General features: G+C 48.9%; 1 protein-coding gene across 1 annotated transcript in view; it reads left to right on the top strand.

The window, feature by feature from the left end:
• ttc6 (tetratricopeptide repeat domain 6) overlaps positions 1–18,495 on the top strand; it is a 554,053-nt gene that overhangs the window by 125,236 nt on the left and 410,322 nt on the right. The window contains exons 3-4 of the mRNA XM_072488749.1: positions 1,385–1,498; positions 2,748–2,996. Coding sequence (XP_072344850.1) covers positions 1,385–1,498; positions 2,748–2,996 — 363 coding nt within the window. The remainder of the gene's footprint in view (positions 1–1,384; positions 1,499–2,747; positions 2,997–18,495) is intronic.

The following is an 18,495-nucleotide window of genomic DNA, read 5'->3' as shown; positions in this document are numbered from 1 at the left end:
TGAATGTTTTAATTGGAACACATACTCAAAGGGTAAGGAAATGCACACCTCTTATCATACAAATCATACTGATTACAGGCAGTAAGAGAGCACATGCATTCTGTCGCTAAGGTCTGGAATACACTGACACTGAGGTGTAGGCAGGTTCAGTCGCAGCATTCAAGAGGGTACTTGGATTATTATCTGAAAAGGAAGAATTTTCAGGGTTACAGGTAGGAGGTGGGGGAATAACCCTAGGTGACTTGTTCATTCGGAGAACCATTTAGGAATGAATGGCCAAATGCCCTCCCTCTGTGCTGTAACAATTCAGTGATGCTGACCATATCACTAATTCTAGTCTGGGAGGATCCATGGGCTTGGAAATTGAGACTTAAGATGATTTTCACAGTCACTGGCAGCACCATCTCCACCCTTCTCTGTGATACCAGACCTGCTTCAAGAAGGCGGCACTGCTCGGTAACCACCACCTTCAGGTGTTGTAGACACCTCAGACATTGCTCCTGGCTGAAACTGATCCTGAAGTGCATCCTGAATATCAAAGCTAGAATGGCCTTCTATTAAGAGCCTGCTCCTTTTGCCTCTGTGCACAGCTTCCCCTCTGCTGCCTGCGCTCCGTCTTTCTGAGGTGCTGGAGTCCAAGGGGAACTATACCTTTAGCCCCCATGAGTGATTGTAGGTGTCTTGCTCACAGTTTTCAAACATTAATGAACTCCTTGGAAAAGTCCAGCACCACTGCCTTCTGATTCCAACGTCAGAGCACCTCCAGCAACACAGTGCATGGTACTTTTACTAAGAAAGAGAAAGTCAAAAGAAGCTCACCTTGAAAACCCCGTGTTGATTGATGTCTTTAAATAGTGCTGATGGTGGTGGGCATTGGGAACGGGTTGGTGGGGATTTTGTGTGTGTGTGTGTGTGTTGGGGGGGGGGTGGGGGAGGGTGGTGGTGGGCACGGTCTCTTGTTCAGATGGGAGTATTTAATAATGGCAATGTCCAAAATGGCAAATTAGGTGTCAAATCAGAAGCTAATTGATGTCACTCGCTCTACAGACTACTGCCAGTCACATGTCCATATGAGCACCCTTCCATGCATCTGGAGTGTTTCGTTTTTGTATGAGATTTATTGAATTACTTCTGAATTGCAGTGTCTGTAGCTTAATTTTAACCTGGTGTTTCAATACACACATGACTTTTAATAAATAAAAATAAGCTTCAATTGTCAATTATTTAAGAAATTGTTTTTTTCACAAATCCTGAGCATTAGTGACAGGGGTATTTCTATCCTCTAATGTTTGGTATCTCAAGGATTATAATAAAAGTATAGGCATGCATATCAGATTAATGTTAAAATATAAGTAAGTAATCCAAAAAATTCTTCATTCTGAAGGAGGTTATAGACGTCACTGCTGCACAGAAAGAAGGAGATAAAGTAGCCTCCCCGAAATCCCCTGCAGGAAAGATATCAGATTCCCAACAGGAAGCTGAAAAGCAGATTGAAAAGGTACAGTTCAACTGTAATTGCTGTTATGAAAAAGAAATATATTTGTTTGAATAGCATGTTTCAACTTCAAAATGATGAAATGATTTATGGTTTGTGTAAAGTTACATTAAGTTAAATGTTGAAACTGAAAAACATGTAATGAAATTGAATTTTTGGATTTTATTCACGAGTTGTTGAAAAGAGGAATTTGCTGTGATTCCAAACTCAGTAAGTTTACATCTCAATCAGATGATTTGGAGTAACGTGCTCCCTAAATAGAGGGAGGGAAGATTCAAAAGCAAATCAACATGATTCTTGATAGGTTAAATACACTGAAGAGTTAAAAACTCCTCTGGTTCAAATGACATGATTCCTCCGGTGTTGAGGGAGTCTAGGAAGGGGATCATTGGGATAGTGGGCAAAAAATTGGAAATGGCTCATTTGTGGGCATTGGTATCATGGTGAGAGATTACTGGCCCCTAATTGAGGTGATACAGGCAGCATGAGAACTTTGTGCTGCTTGCTGACCTCCACGATTGCAGGATATAACCCAGCTTAAATGCAGTGCTATAGAATTTGCAGTGCAGAAGGAGCCCATTGAGCTCGCACCGGCCCTTGGAAAGAGCACCCTACCCAAGCCCACACCTCCACCCTGTCACCCAGTAACCCACCTAACTTTTGTTTTGGACACAAAGGGCAATTTTAGCATGGCCAAACCACCTAACCTGCACAACTTTGGACTGTGGAAGGAAACCGGAGCACACAGGGGAAACCCACACAGACACAGGGAGAATGTGCAGACTTAGCACAAACAGTGACTCAATCGGAATCGAATCTGGGACCCTGGAGCTGTGACGTAACTGTGCTAACCACTGTGCTACCGTGCTGCCCACATTTAAAATAGATTAACTGTATCTTACAAGGTGTTCAAAGAGAAGCAGAGGTGCTTCTATTTAATTATAAAGTGAGTGGTATATTGCACAGGGAAGAAAGTAATTTATAAAATGGACGGAGCAGAAATAAACAAATCATAATATATTGAAGAAAAAACCGTTCAAATAAAGGTGTCAGACTAAAATTTTAGTAATGGATTTGAAGGTGGACAATTGAAGGGGCAATTTTCCAACTTTAGTCTCCTACATGAATGCATGTATCAAAAAAAAAGGGGATACGCTATGCAAGATTTTCCAACCATTCAGATAATTATCTCTTGAGTATTAAAATATCTCTCTAAAATTAATCATGCTATTTTTGTTTTTACATTATTCAGGAGATTACAGGATCAATTACAGAAGTTGATCATAAAGTCAGATTGGTGGAAGAAACCACAAGGGATTTGGACAGCTCTGCAATAAGTATAATTACCTCTCCAGGAACAGTCAGAACACCAACACCTACGGATACGTTTACTTTAGCACAAGTAACACCTTCAATACCAACTTCTTCTGCGGTTACAGACAGTTTGCTAGGTACTCTAACCAATGAGGAAGCAGAAAAGGTTCTTGCATTACGTGGAGAGGTAAGTTTTAAAATAATTTAGTAGCATGGCTTTGAGCATCTCATCTGCTTAGAATCATAGAATGGTTACAGCCCAAAAATGGCCATGCCAGCTCTCTGTTCGAGCCACTCAGCCAGTCCCCTCCCAGACTTTTTCCTGGAGCCCTACAAATCCTCTCTCTTCAGATAGTTACTCAGTTCTCTTTAAAAGCCTTGATGTAATCTGCCTCCATCACAATCTCAGGCAGTGCATCCCAGATCCTAAACATTCTCCACATAAAGATAGTGGGCTGGATTCTCCATCGGAGGGATGTTCCGTTTCACCGGCATGCGCACTCGCTCACGGATTTCCTTACGGTGTGGGGGTGCCCACAATGAAAAACCCCATTGGCCGGCTAGCGGGATGGAGGATCCTGCCCAGTTTTCCTCATGAGGCTGACACTTCTGCAAATCTATAATTTTCAAATTTCTTGCACGCACTTGTTTACTGTTAAATCATGTCTTCTAAGGGTAATCTTACATTTATTTGAGGTGTTTAAGATGACCAAATGGTTTTATAGGTTAGTTGGAGAAATATTTCCTTTGATGGGGAGGTGCAAAACAAGGGAACACAACTTTAAAGTTAGAGCTGGGGTAGATAGAGAAATACTGGGCAGACTTTTACTGTGCGACATGGATCCCAGGGGCCCAAATGTGGACAGCATTTGCAAGCAGGAGAGAAGGGATCACATGGCACATGGCAGCTAATCTTTTAATCAGCCGATGGCATGGAGCCTGTCCAATCAAGCCATGGAGGTGGGAGTCAGTTCGAAATCCCAGTGGCAGCTCATGGATGTGTAGACCTTGCCACCATTTTTAAACAGTCGCCAGTCTTGACTGCAGGGTTTAAAATCCCTTTCAAAGCTTCACTGACAACAGAATTGTGAAGAAAAGCACACTTCAACTTTGCACCTCTGAGTGTGTTCTTGAAAACTGCAGAGTCAAAATGAACATCTTGCTTCCTCATTGTGAGCACTTTGAAAAACAGGACCCAGTGCGCTAAAGACATGTCGCCGTACACACAGTATCGCCTCATGGTTTAGCATACACACAGAATTGTCCCATGGTTCAGAAATCCATCTCCGTGTGTCCTCCTCCAGGTGGTCTGGGCAGGCCAGGAGGTCGCTTACCAGTTGACAGAAGGAAGAGACCTTCGCTTCTAATTAAGGTCACAAGATTTTGCATGAGTCTTCATGTGACTGAATAGGCCAATTCTAAACCTAAAGATTTTTGTGCACATGGGGCAGGAAGTCCAATGACGTAGTGGAATCCAGGGCACAGAATTTGCTTCCCTTTCTTTCCTTCTCTGCCACTGCTCTGCCTCATTGTTAAGACCTTATGATTCAGAGAAGGTAGCATAGCACAGTGAGTAGCACTGCTGCCTCACAGCGCCGAGGTCCCAGGTTCAATCCCGTCTCTGGGTCACTTTCCGTGTGGAGTTTGAACATTCTCCCCGTGTTTGATGTGCAGGTTAGGTGGATTGACCACGCTAAATTGCCCCTTAATTGGAAAAAAATGAATTGGGTACTCTAAAATTAAAAAAAAATATTTTTAAAAAAGGCTTTAAGATTCGAAGTGTGATGCAGCTTGATGGACACATTGGGCGGGATTCTCCGACCCCCCCCCCGCCGGGTCGGAGAATCGCCGGTTGCCGAATTCTCCGGCACCGGATATTTGGTGGGGATGGGAATCGCGCCGCGCCGGTTGGCAGCCCCCCCCGGCGATTCTCCGGCCCGCGATGGGCCGAAGTCCCGCTGCTGGAATGCCTGTCCCGCCGGCGAGAATCAAACCACCTCTCTCACCGGCGGGACAAGGCGCCGCGGACGGGCTCCGGGGTCCTGGGGGGGGTGCGGGGCGATCTGGCCCCGGGGGGTGCCCCCACGGTGATACATGGTCTCCACTATGGCGGAGGCGGAAGAGACCCCCTCCACTGCGCATGGGCGGGGATGCCGTGAGCAGCCGCGGATGCTCCCGCGCATGCGCCGCACGGCAAAGTCAGTTTCGCGCCAGCTGGCGGGGCACCAAAGGCCTTTCCCGCCAGCTGGCGGGGTGGAATTCAGTCCGGCACGGGCCTAGCCCCTCAAGGTTACGGCTCGGCCCCTCAAGATGCGGAGGATTCCGCACCTTTGGGTCGGCGCGATGCCGGACTGATTTGCGCCGTTTTTATTTTAAAATATATTTATTAAAGTTTTTTAACACAATTTTTCTCCCTTACAAACAATGGCTTTGTACACTGGCTCTCTCCCATACGTGCCAGTTTCCCCAACCCTTCATGTTATCTCTTGCTCATCCACACTCCCAGGCAGCCCCCCCTTCCCCCCCCTCTCCCCCTCCTCCCAGGACGTCCCCAACCCCCCCCCCCCCAGGTTGCTGCTGCTGCTGACCGATCTTCCTCTAACGCTCCGCGAGATAGTCTAGGAACGGTTGCCACCGCCTGTAGAACCCCTGCGCAGACCCTCTCAAGGCAAACTTAATCCTCTCCAACTTTATGAACCCAGCCATATCATTTATCCAGGCCTCCAGGCTGGGGGGCTTCGCCTCATTCCACATTAGCAAGATCCTTCGCCGGGCTACTAGGGACGCAAAGGCCCGAATGCCGGCCTCTTTCGTCTCCTGCACTCCCGGCTCGTCCACTACTCCAAATATTGCTAGCCCCCAGCTTGGCTTGACCCGGACTTTCACCACCTGAGATATTGCTCCCATCACTCCTCTCCAGAACCCCTCCAGTGCCGGGCATGACCAAAACATATGGACATGGTTCGCCGGGCTCCCTGAGCACCTTCCACATCTGTCCTCTACCCCAAAGAACCTGCTCAACCTCACCCCCGTCAGGTGAGCTCTGTGAACCACCTTGAATTGTATCAGGCTGAGCCTGGCACACGAGGAGGAGGAATTAACCCTACCTAGGGCATCCGCCCACAGACCTTCCTCGATCTCCTCCCCCAGCTCCTCCTCCCATTTACCCTTCAACTCTTCTACCAGCGCTTCCCCTTCTTCTTTCATCTCCTGGTGTATTTCCGACACCTTGCCCTCCCCGACCCATACACCCGAGATCACTCTGTCTTGAATTTCTTGTGCCGGGACCAACGGGAATTCCCTCACCTGTCGCCTCACAAAAGCCCTCACCTGCATATATCTAAAGGCATTTCCCGGGGGTAACTCAAACCTCTCCTCCAGTGCCCCTAGGCTCGCAAACGTTCCGTCAGTGAACAGGTGCCCCATTCTTCTGATCCCCGCCCGATGCCAGCTCTGGAATCCCCCGCCCATCTTCCCCGGGACAAACCGATGGTTACCCCTGATCGGGGACCACACCGATGCTCCCATTGCACCCCTGTGCCGTCTCCACTGGCCCCAGATCCTTAGCGTTGCCGCCACCACCGGGCTCGTGGTATAATTTGTCAGCGAGAGCAGCAGCGGTGCCGTCACCAACGCCCCCAGGCTCGTTCCTTCACAGGACGCCATCTCCATCCTCTTCCATGCTGCCCCCTCTCCCTCCATAACCCACTTGCGGATCATCGACCCATTTGCTGACCAGTAGTAGCTCCCCAGGTTTGGCAGCGCCAACCTACTGCGTTCCAGGAACCCTCTCCTTACCCTCGGGGTCTTATTCGCCCACACAAACCCCATAATACTCCTACCTACTCTCTTAAAAAAGGCCTTAGTGATCACGATCGGAAGGCACTGAAACACAAACAAAAACCTCGGAAGGACTGCCATTTTGACCGACTGCACTCTACCCGCCAGCGAGAGCGGTAACATGTCCCATCTTTTGAAATTTTCCTCCATTTGCTCCACCAACCTCGTCAGATTCAGTTTATGTAGGGCCCCCCAACTCCTGGCTATCTGGATCTCCAGATACCGAAAGCTCCCCTCCGCCCTCCTCAGCGGTAGGTCCCCATTCCCTCTTTCTTGGTCCTCCGCCTGTAATACAAAGAGCTCACTCTTCCCTACATTGAGCTTATAGTCCGAAAACTCCCCAAACTCCCTCAGAGTTTGCATGACCTCCACCATCCCCTCCATTGGATCCGCCACGTACAGCAACAGATCATCCACATATAGCGACACCCGATGCTCTTCTCCCCCTCGGACCACCCCCCTCCATTTATTAGACTCCCTCAATGACATGGCCAATGGTTCGATCGCCAATGCGAACAACAGGGGGGACAGGGGGCACCCCTGCCTTGTCCCTCGGTACAGTCGAAAGTACTCCGACCTCCGCCGGTTCGTCACTACACTCGCCTCCGGGGCTCTGTAAAGGAGCTTAACCCAACTGATAAGCCCTCCCCCGAACCCAAACCTACGCAGCACCTCCAAGAGGTACTCCCACTCTACTCGGTCAAAGGCCTTCTCCGTGTCCATAGCTGCCACTATCTCCGCCTGTCCCTCCACTGATGGCATCATTATCACGTTTAAGAGCCGCCGCACATTGGTGTTTAGCTGCCTACCCTTTACAAATCCTGTCTGGTCCTCATGAATCACCCCCGGGACACAGTCCTCGATCCTCGTGGCCAGCACTTTTGCCAGCAACTTTGCATCCACATTAAGGAGCGAGATCGGCCTGTACGATCCACATTGCAGTGGGTCCTTGTCCCGCTTTAGGATCATTGTCGGCGGTAGGATCCCCTCCTCTCTTGCCTCATTAAAGGTCCTCACTAGTAGCGGGGCCAACAGGTCTACGTACTTTCTGTAGAACTCCACCGGGAACCCGTCTGGTCCCGGGGCCTTCCCCGCCTGCATGCTCCCCAAACCCTTGCTCAGCTCCTCCAACCCAATTCGTGCCCCCAAACCAGCCACCTCTTGCTCCTCCACCCTCGGGAATCTCAGTTGGTCTAGGAATCGTCTCATCCCCTCTTCCCCCGCTGGGGGTTGGGATCTGTACAGCTCTTCATAGAAGGCCTTAAATACCTTGTTTATTTTCGGCGCACTCCGAACCGTGGCTCCCCTTCCATCTTTGACTCCCCCTATTTCCCTCGCTGCCATCCTTTTACGGAGCTGGTGTGCCAGCATCCGACTAGCCTTTTCCCCATACTTGTAGGTCGTCCCCTGCGCTTTCCTCCACTGTGTCTCCGCCTTCCCTGTGGTCAACAGGTCAAACTCCGTCTGGAGCCGTCGTCTTTCCCCAAGTAATCTTTCCTCCGGGGCCTCTGCGTATCTCCTGTCCACTCTCAAAATCTCCCCCACTAACCTCTCCCTTTCCATGCCCCCTGTCTTCACCCTATGAGCCCTAATGGAGATTAGCTCTCCCCTGATCACCGCCTTCAACGCCTCCCATACCACCCCTACCCTCACCTCCCCGTTGTCGTTGGCCTCCAAGTACCTTTCGATACACCCCCTCACCTTCCCACACACCACCTCGTCCGCCAGCAGTCCCACATCCAGCCTCCACAGCGGGCGTTGGTCCCTCTCCTCTCCCAGCTCCAGTTCCACCCAGTGCGGGGCATGGTCTGAAACGGCTATGGCCGAATACTCCATCCCCTCCACCCTCGGGATGAGCGCCCTGCCCAGAACAAAAAAATCTATCCGGAGTAGGCTTTGTGTACATGGGAAAAGAAAGAAAATTCCCTGGCCCGCGGCCTTGCAAACCGCCATGGGTCCACTCCCCCCATCTGATCCATAAACCCCCTAAGTACCTTGGCCACCGCCGGCCTCTTTCCAGTCCTTGATTTGGAGCGGTCCAGTGCTGGATTCAACACTGTATTGAAGTCCCCTCCAAATTATCAGGCCTCCTTTCTCCAGGTCCGGAATGCGCCCCAACATGCGCTTCATGAATCCTGCATCACCCCAGTTCGGGGCGTTTACGTTTACCAACACCACCCACGTCCCTTGCAGCCTACCGCTCACCATTATATATCGCCCTCCATTGTCCACCTCAATAGTCTTGGCCTCAAATGACACCCGCTTTCCCACTAATATTGCCACCCCTCTATTCTTCGCCTCCCTCACCCTCCAGTCTCCCACACGGGGTCCCCCGTCTCGACCACCTCCTCTGTGTCCCATTCCTTTTCAGCCAGTGCAGCAGCAACCCTCCCCCACCCACCCCCTCCCCCCCTCCCCTCCCCCCCGCTAGACCCCTGTCTAGCTTTTTTGCTCCCCCCATGTCACTCCCGTAAGTCAGCTGACCCCGGCTTCCCCTGCCGTCCCATTGACCTCCCCGTGTGGGAGTCTCCCAATCAATATGCGTTCCTTCGTTCCCCTTCCTGCATTTCTTCCCGCGCGCGGGAGAAACCCCGCGCTTTCCACAGCCCACTCCGCCCCCTCTGGCGCAGCTCCTGTCGCGGCCTTGTCTCTCTCCCCCAGCCCATATAACATTTCCTGCGCGTGATTGACCCCCTATATACAACAACCATCACACATCAAACCTCAAACATCCCCCCCTCACCCTCACAAACCCTCAGTTAGAGTCCAACTTTTTGGTTTGTATAAAGGTCCACGCCTCTTCAGGCGTTTCGAGGTAATAGTGTTGGCCCTTGTATGTGACCCACAGTCGCGCTGGCTGCAGCATTCCGAATTTCACTCCTTTCCGGTGCAACACCGCTTTGGCCCGGTTGAAACCCGCTCTCCGCTTTGCCACCTCTGTGCTCCAGTCCGGGTATATTCGGATCTCTGCATTGTCCCACTTACTGCTCCGCTCCTTCTTGGCCCATTTCAGGACCAACTCTCTGTCCGTGAACTGGTGAAACCTCACCACCATCGCCCTTGGCGGCTCATTTGCCTGGGGCTTCCTCGCCAGCACCCGGTGTGCCCCGTCCAACTCCAGCGACCTTGAAGGGGCCTCCGCGCCCATCATCGCCCCAAGCATCGTGCTCGCGTATGCCCCAGCACCAGCCCCCTCCACTCCCTCAGGGAGACCCAGGATCGCAGATTCTTTCTCCTCGACCTGTTCTCCAGGTCTTCGAGTCTTCCCGCCCACCTCTTGTGTAGCGCCTCGTGCCGCCAGGCCCAAGAGCTCGGCCTCGTTCTGGCTGACTCTTTTCTTTACCTCCTGGATCTTAACCTCGTGGGCCTTCTGGGTGATCCCGAGTCCTTCAATTGCTGAAAGCATAGGCGCCAGCATCTCATTGCGCATCTCCTCGCGCTGCTCTTCGAAGCAGTGCTTGATGAACCCCTGCAGCTCCCCTTTGTCCCTGGCCGCCGCCATTTTGTTTTTTTCACCTCACTTCTCCCGTTGCTCCAGTGCCGCTTTTCTGGCCGTTGCACTTCGGGTCCGTTTCATAGGCGTTGGAGGGGGACCTCTCTCTTCCCTTCCCCACGGGTTTTTGTCAAAAAAAGTTCCGTTGGGGCTCCTCTAGCGAGCCCGAAGGTCCGTGGTAGCGGGAGCTGCCGAATTGTGCAGCTTAGCTCCGCATCGCCGCACCCGGAAGTCGATTCGCGCCGTTTTTGGCGCCGGTCGGCGGACATCGCGCTGATTGCGGAGAATCCCGCCCATTGTCTCCATTCTGAATAATTGGTAGCTATCACCTTCCAGTCATTAAGATCAATGCTGCCACACTTTTAAGGGGAGCTTCAGGGTGTTCAGAGGGAGCATTTTCTTTGATGCCCCTCTGGAATATTGGCCATTTTAGATTTAGATAGGACCTGGTGGGGAAGAGTGTTTTTGCAAGCAGTATCTTGCCCATCAAATTTGATGTTGCAAGAGTTTATCTGAATGCTTGTGGGCAGCCTTCAAGAAAGGCATTGTCATTTGTTCGACAGCTCTCCCATTAGATCTGGAGACACTGCTGATGGAATTTATCAAGTGTTCTTATATATCTCCAATAATTGGTCCAAGTCTCACTGGAGCACAGGTGTGTGGTGATGATTAGTCATAGGAAATAGGAGCAGGGTAGGCCACTCGAGCCTGCTCTGCCATTCAACTAGATCATGGCTGATCTTCTACCTCAAGACCATTTTTCCACACTATCCCCATATCCATTGATATCTTTAATACCTAGACATCTATCAATCTCTGCCTTGAATATACTCAATGACCGAGCCCTCTGGGATAGAGTAGTTAAACCACCATCTGGGCAATTACTGTGTTAACCTTGGTACATGCACCTCTAATGTCCTGATTTATACTGTACCCTACATTACCATTACAGCACTGTTTGGTGTCCCACAAACTACTCCCACCAATGTTTGTTGTCCCTTGCTGTTTCTCAGCTCCACCCAGTCTGATTCTGAATCTTGATCTTCCAATCTAAGATCCTCTCTCTCTTATCATTTATTGGCAGCTCTACTTTTATTCCGAAATGTCGAATAACCTTGAACATTCAGTTCCCGGTCCCGGACACCCTGCAACCATGTCTCCATAATGGCAATTAGATCCTACCAGTTTATTTCAATTTGTACCGTTGTCGAAGTTAAACAAGGCAGGCACAGGAGCACTCTTTGATCAATCTTTATTGACATGTGCACACAGAGAACAAACCAATGGGATACACTGCTTTACTCCTGTCTTAGTCCAGCGAAGCAGAAACATTTATAGCTTGATTAACCAATAGAATTACACTTGCAGTCTAATCCTTCATTTGCATGTCACACACACCAATAATATCACAGTTAACCTTTCATTTTAGGCCAATGAAAGGACAGTAATAGTAGACAGGGCAAACTGACCAATAGAAGAGCAAGGTCTTCAATCTTTCTTTTACATAATCATCTCCCCTTTGTCCTTGGAGGTTACGGTAGTTTACAGAGAAGTGCATTCCTGAGAGAAGGCTACCTCCATCGTCCTGTCTCCACAGACTTACGTCATTCACAGAGAAACAGGTTATTATAGTTTTCATACTAACTTATGTCCTTCACTAAGGAAAAGGAAATCAGGATTCCACACTATCTCGTGTCCTTCGCTAAGGAACAGGATATTATGGATTTCATACTAACTCATGTCTCTTGCTAAGGAACAGTATACCATGGATCCACACCATCAATTCATATACCTTGTGAATATTCTGTGCAGTAAAATAGAGTGCCTTTAATTCCATCTTCGCATTATTTCTGGAACCGTTTTTGTGACCCTATCTGCTGGCGCCCTCATAGGTTTGTATGCTCTGCCTCTTCCTGCCACAGTCAGAAGATCAATTCTCTTATTGCTATCTTATTCTCTTGCTTTGTCCTCTCTCTTCAAATTATCATATCTTCCTTCACATGATTCCTCGCCCATGCTATTAATTTTAAATCCCCCTCTATTGCCCTACTTAGGACTCACCAGAACATGGTCCCAGCATGGTTCAGATGAACACCACCCCAACAGGATGGCATGCAGTTTTTCCAGGACTGATGCCAGTGCTCCCATGAATCGAGACCCATTTCTCCCACATCAATTTTTGAGGCACACATTTAAATCTCTAGTCTTATTTTTCAACTCCAATTTGCTTGCCACTTACCTAATAGTTATTATCTTTGAGGTTATGCTTTTTATTATAACCCCATGCTGCTCATACTCTCTAAGTGGAACCTCTATCCTAGTCCTACCTTTGTTGTTGGTACTGTGATGAATGTAGGAACTTCAGATGTATTGTGAAGTGGAGATGCCGGCTTTGGACTGGGGTGAGCACAGTAAGGAATCTTATAACACCAGGTTAAAGTCCAACAGGTTTGTTTCAAATCACTAGCTTTCAGAGCACTGCTCTTTCCTCAGGTGAATGAAGAGGTATGTTCCAGAAACATACATGTAGACAAAGTCAAAGAAGCAAGACAATGCTTTGAATGTGAGCATTTGCAGGTAATTAAGTCTTTGCAGATCCAGAAAAGACTTAATTACAGACTGGATCTGGAAAGCCTTAATTACCTGCAAATGCTCGCATTCAAAGCATTGTCTTGCATCTTTGACTTTGTCTATATATATATGTTTCTGGAACATACCTCTTCATTCACCTGAGGAAGGAGCAGTGCTCCGAAAGCTAGTGATTTGAAACAAACCTGTTGGACTTTAACCTGGTGTTGGAAGACTTCTTACAGATGTATTGTATTATGGGTATTTGGTGCAGTAAGGGTTTAACGTCTGGGTTAGTGTGTGTGTGTGTGTGTGTGAGACTGCTGCACTCTTGTTTTAAAAGAAATCCTAGTTTGAAAGGCAAGTATATTTTGGGAGCCGAGTTGCACTTAAACCATCGTGAAAGGCTCGGGCTACTGTAATTTTGTTTGGATTAAGGGGATTCCCTGTGGAGTTGATTCGATTTCAACTTGGCAAGATTATATTGTTGCTGGATGGAGCTAAGGCATCAGACATTTTGCAGAAAGTAGTTCAGTTGTGAGCTGAATGAAGCTGTGACCAGAGATGAAGCAGTTTGCTCTCACTGCAGTTCAGTTAAAAGAGATTAACAGTATTTAAAACAGTGCAGACTTTTCTGATAACAAGGGGAGCTGAAAACCAGCTGAAACAGCTTCTGAAGAAATACAGGCAAAATTTCTGCATGGTTCTTACAGGAGCCTGATCTTTTCTTTAAAGCAATGTTGAAAGAACATTTTCTCAAAGAACATCTCTTAAAGCAGATATTCCCGAGTGCCACTGGTTAATAGTAGCGCTAAGATTTTTTAACCCAGATAGTTTAAGTGGAAATAAAGATAGAAGTTAAGTGTATTGTATTCACTGTACTGAGTAGTATTGTTTAAGAAGTAATTGCAAGCTATCTTCTCATGTGATTAAAGAGATTTTAATACTGTGTTAGTAATAAAATTTGTTTTAATACACCATATCCCTATTTCTTTGTGTAATCACTCCTAGAGCGAAGTATCCTTTCCTCACAGTCTTACAAAATTAAAATAAAATATTGGGATTTCTGTACAGTACCTTAGCCACTGTTAGAGGTCTGATCTGGGATTGTAATAAAATTGGGGGCTCTTTGCCAGAACTCAGTGTAAACTTTCATATACATCCTCGCCTTGCTGTTCAGCTTTTTGCTTCACTTTTAGGAGTGCTCATCTATTCCTCCTTAAAACCTGTCCTTGCTTGGGTATCACAGTATAGGACCTTGGACCTGTTTTCTGCAATACCTTAGCACATTTTGATCAGCAATCAGGATCCTCCACTCTCACCATGTCATTTGGTTTCCAAGGTTTCAGACCCCTGGTAGACTTGTTATAATATTCCTTTTGTTTATTCTTCTGAGATTCAATTTGATCGCTTATCTTCTCATTCAGCCTTTGCTGAATCTGGATAACACTTTGTTAAAGCTGGCATGGCAGAGCTGGTTGTAGTTTTCGATTCATCAACATTGCTGCTGGCGATAAACCACATCTTAATGGGGATGTTCGATAACTTAGCAATGCTATATATGAATCATCTTTACTGTCCCACTTCGGGCGGGATTCAACGATGGGCATTGCTGTTGGCAGCATAAGAATATACTTTTGAGTCCTGCCCTGGTGCACAGATTGCGTACATGGATGCCCTCAGCTGACTCCTGCAGCCTGTATGCTCCCCCGTCTCTCCCAGCAGCAGATGCAGTTGTGTTGGCACTAAATTTCATGGACACGTTACCTGTCATTGCCTCACGAATTCGTACATGGATCCAAAAGAACCCCCCATTGGCAAAACTGCACCATGCCATCCTACGTGGGGGATTACAAGGGAAACTTCTGGAAGAGGTGTGAGCACTTGCAATAAAGCAGCAGGAGCTCAGTGTAGAGGATGGCAACCTCCTGTGGGGATCCTGTGTGTTTGTCCCGAGGCAAGACCGGAAAACCGTTCTGCAGGACTTGCACAGTGGACATCCAGGCCGGGGGTTTCCAAAATGAATAGGCTCGCCAGGAGCTACGTGTGGTAGCCAGGGCTAGATGGCGATATTGAGAGGATGGTGCAGCAGTGTGAGGCTTGCACGAAGCATCAGAACCTCCCGCCAACAGCCTCGCTCAACCCGTGGGAGTGGCTGAGGCACCTTTGGGTGCAGTTGCACGCCGACTTCGCTGGGCTCTTCTGCCACTGATTGATGCCAATCAAAGTGGTTGGATGTACACCAGATGCCTTCCACCACTTCGCGAGTCACCATAGAGAAGCTATGCCAATGATTCAGCACCCACGGTCTTCCAGGGGTGCTTGTCACCTTTTAAAAAAAATATATATTTTATTCAGGCATTTATATATATATATATACATTAAACACAATCATGGAAAAGCAAGCAAACAGGAATGCATAGATCAAAACAAATAAATGTCGAACACCCCACCGTCCTGCCTCCTGTTCCCCAACTCCCCTAACTCCTTTTTTAACCTCTCCCCCGCCCTCCCTCCCTCTTCTTCTCTCCCCCCACCCCCACCCACCCACTGCTGATGTCTTAACTGTTTTTGAAGAAGTCGATGAACGGCTGCCATCTCCGGGCAAACCCCTCTACAGACCCTCTCAAGGCGAACATTATCTTCTCCAGTCTGAGGAACTCTGCTAGGTTGCTCACCCAAACCCCCGAGTCCTGACATTCCAATAAGATCCATCTCTGGGCTACCAGGGAGGCAAAGGCCAAACCATCGGCCTCTCTCACCCCCTGGACTCCCGGCTCTTCTGGCACTCCAAAGATCGCCACTTCTGGACTCGAGATCACCTTCACCCTCAAGACCTCCGACATAACATCAGTAAACCCCTGCCAGAATTTCTCAAGCTTCGGACAGGCCCAAAACATGTGTACATGATTCGCAGGCCCACCCGCACACCGCCCACACCTATCCTCCAACCCTCAAAAACCTTCTCATCCTGGCCACAGTCGAATGTGCCCTGTGAACCACTTTGAAATGAATAAGGCTCAGCCTAGCACACAAAGAGGATGTGTTCACTTTCCTCAAACCTCTTCCCACAACCTCCCTAACTCTTCCTCCCACTTACGCTTCACTACCCCTATCGAGGCTCTCTCCCAATCTATTAGCGCTTTATAGATTTCTGACACTCTGCCCTCACCCACCACTGTTTTTGGCAGCACCTTGTCCTGCAACCCCGGGGACGGCAGGTCGGGAAAGGACCGCACATGCTTCCTGACAAAATCCCTCACCTGCAAATACCGAAACCCATACCCGCCGGGCAACTCAAATTCCTCCACCAACCCTTCCAAGCTCGAGAGGCTGCACCAAACGAATAGAGCAGTGGGGAGAGTGGGCATCCCTGCCTCGTCCCACGGTGCAACCTGAAATACTCCGAGTTCACCTGGTTCATCCGCACACTCGCTGTCGGCAATCAGCCGGACCCAATCTACAAACCCCTGCCCAAAATCAAACCCCCCAACACCTCCCACAAATAGTCCCAGGATTTTGGCCAGCAACTTAGCGTCCATATTTAATAATGAAATTGGCCTGTAAGACTCACACTGCTCCAGATCCTTATCCCTCTTTCAAATTAAGGAGATCGAGGCCTGCAGTAATGTAGGGGGAGCACCCCTTGCTCCCGCGCCTCGTTGAATGCCATTACCACCAGGGGCCCCAGGTTCCCCAAAAACGTTTTACAGGATTCCACCGGGAACCCATTCGGGCCTGGAACCTTCCCTGCCTGCATCGCCCCCATACCCTTCAACACCTTCACCAGCCTAATGGGGGCTCCCAGTCCCTCCACCAGATCCTCCTCCTCCGTAGGAAACTCCAACACATCCAAAAAACTCCTCATTCCCTCCACTCCGACCTGGGTGCTTGTTGCCGTTAATGGTATCCCTTTCACAAGTGAAGAATTTCAGTGGTTTATGCAAACAAATGGGGTGAAGAACATGCAAACTGTCCCATATCACCCTTCTTCGACCAGTCTCGCTGAGCGGGCAGTGCAAACCTTTAAGTGGGCATGAAAAAACAAATTACGGGGTCAGTTGAAACAAAACTGGCATGTTTTTTACTTAATTATCAAACCATGCCACATGTTGCCGGAGTAGTGCCGGCAAAACTACTGATGGGCCGACGGCTCCAGACCCGTCTAAGTTTGATATTTCCCAACCTTGGCAGGAAGGTGGAAAAGAAACAAGACTTTCAGAAGAGGAATCATGACCACCAGAAGCAGGACAGAGGGTTCAAATCAGTGGATGCAGCATATGTCAGGAATTTTGGAGACGGCACCCGGGAGTACCGGGGACCATGGTGGACAAGAAAGTGCCAATCTCCTATATGGTCAAAACCAGAGAATGGACTGTACGCAAGAACTTGGAACACCTCAAAGGCAGGGAACCCGCACCAGAAGTAACCCCGCCAGATGAATCGATCCTGCGTCCTCCTGTCTACCATCTATTAATTAGGGAGCACAATTCTCCAGGGACCTGGGTCCAAGTCAGCAAGAGATGGAAGACTCAGCATCAGAAATGGATACCGAACCCTCAATACGTTCAGAGGACAGTATGGTCAGAGAATCACAGAATCATAGAATATATCGTGCAGCAGGAGGCCATTCAGCCCATCAAGTCTGCACCGGCCCTTGGAAAGAGCACTCTACTGAAGCCCACACCTCCACCCTTGCCCCGTAACCCCACCTAACCTTTTTTGGACACTAAGAGGCAATTTATCATGGCTAATCCACCTAACCTGCACATCTTTGGACTGTGGGAGGAAACCGAAGCACCCGGAGGAAACCCACGCAGACACGGAGAGAACGTGCAGACTCCGCACAGACAGTGACCCAAGCTGGGAATCGAATCGAATGCTAACCACTGTGCTACTGTGCGGCTTCAACAGGACTCCTCCGACGTTCAGCTCAGAAACGACATTCTCCGATGCATTGCACACACCCCGACCCAGCCCCACAGTTGTTGGAAGCACAATCGCAGGACAAGCAGCGAAGGAGTCCTCCTCTGCATCCAGCGACAGAGGGTCCTTCGGACTTTGCGGGGAGGGATGTAATAACCCTCATGAGACCCACGGAGATGACCTTATCTCATCATGGAATATGAGCTCCCCCATTAATGGGCGGAGGCCCATCAGCTGAGGCTCATAGAATCACCTCTTAAAAGCCAGCGCGGATTCGGACCAGCATGATCAGTAGTCCCGGTTGAGGCTTAAGTACTGTGTATTGAGGTCATTTCTTTCGGCTGAAAATAAACTGCCGTTTTGATTCACCTTCTCGGGTCTCCTGAGCTTTTGTAAGAAATTACATTTTATTAAATATCTGCGTTTACAGTCACATTTTTAGGGGACAGTAATATAATGCATTACGTGGCGTGTTGATAACTCCAATTGTCATCAGGTACATTAGACCTGTATTATAGACCCTTATCAGTGCTTACGGTGCTAAGGTCCAGGGTTCGCATTGTGATGGACTTGTTTAGGTTTATATGAAGCTGCAAGATGTGTTTTCTGAGCAGTACTGTGCAGAAGAATGCTGGACAAATCAGCGCATGAGCTTGGCATGAGACAGTGTCACTCACCTGTCATGCTCTCCTGAGTCCTGGATCCTCTTGATTTTCACTGTCAGAGGAAGGAGCACACTTCCTCTGTTAAATGTCTTGATCATTTTTGTCCAGTCCTGTTTGGTCGGAGAGGTTGTCCTTCAGAGAACTCACCTTAGTGCAGCCTAATGGATCCTGCAGTGGGATGAGAGGGCTACACC

This window comes from Scyliorhinus torazame, chromosome 2, assembly GCF_047496885.1.
Source record: "Scyliorhinus torazame isolate Kashiwa2021f chromosome 2, sScyTor2.1, whole genome shotgun sequence".
NCBI classification, from domain to species: domain Eukaryota; kingdom Metazoa; phylum Chordata; class Chondrichthyes; order Carcharhiniformes; family Scyliorhinidae; genus Scyliorhinus; species Scyliorhinus torazame.
The sequence above is the reverse complement of the archived record's forward strand: the minus strand, read 5'-3'. Positions and strand labels throughout refer to the sequence as shown.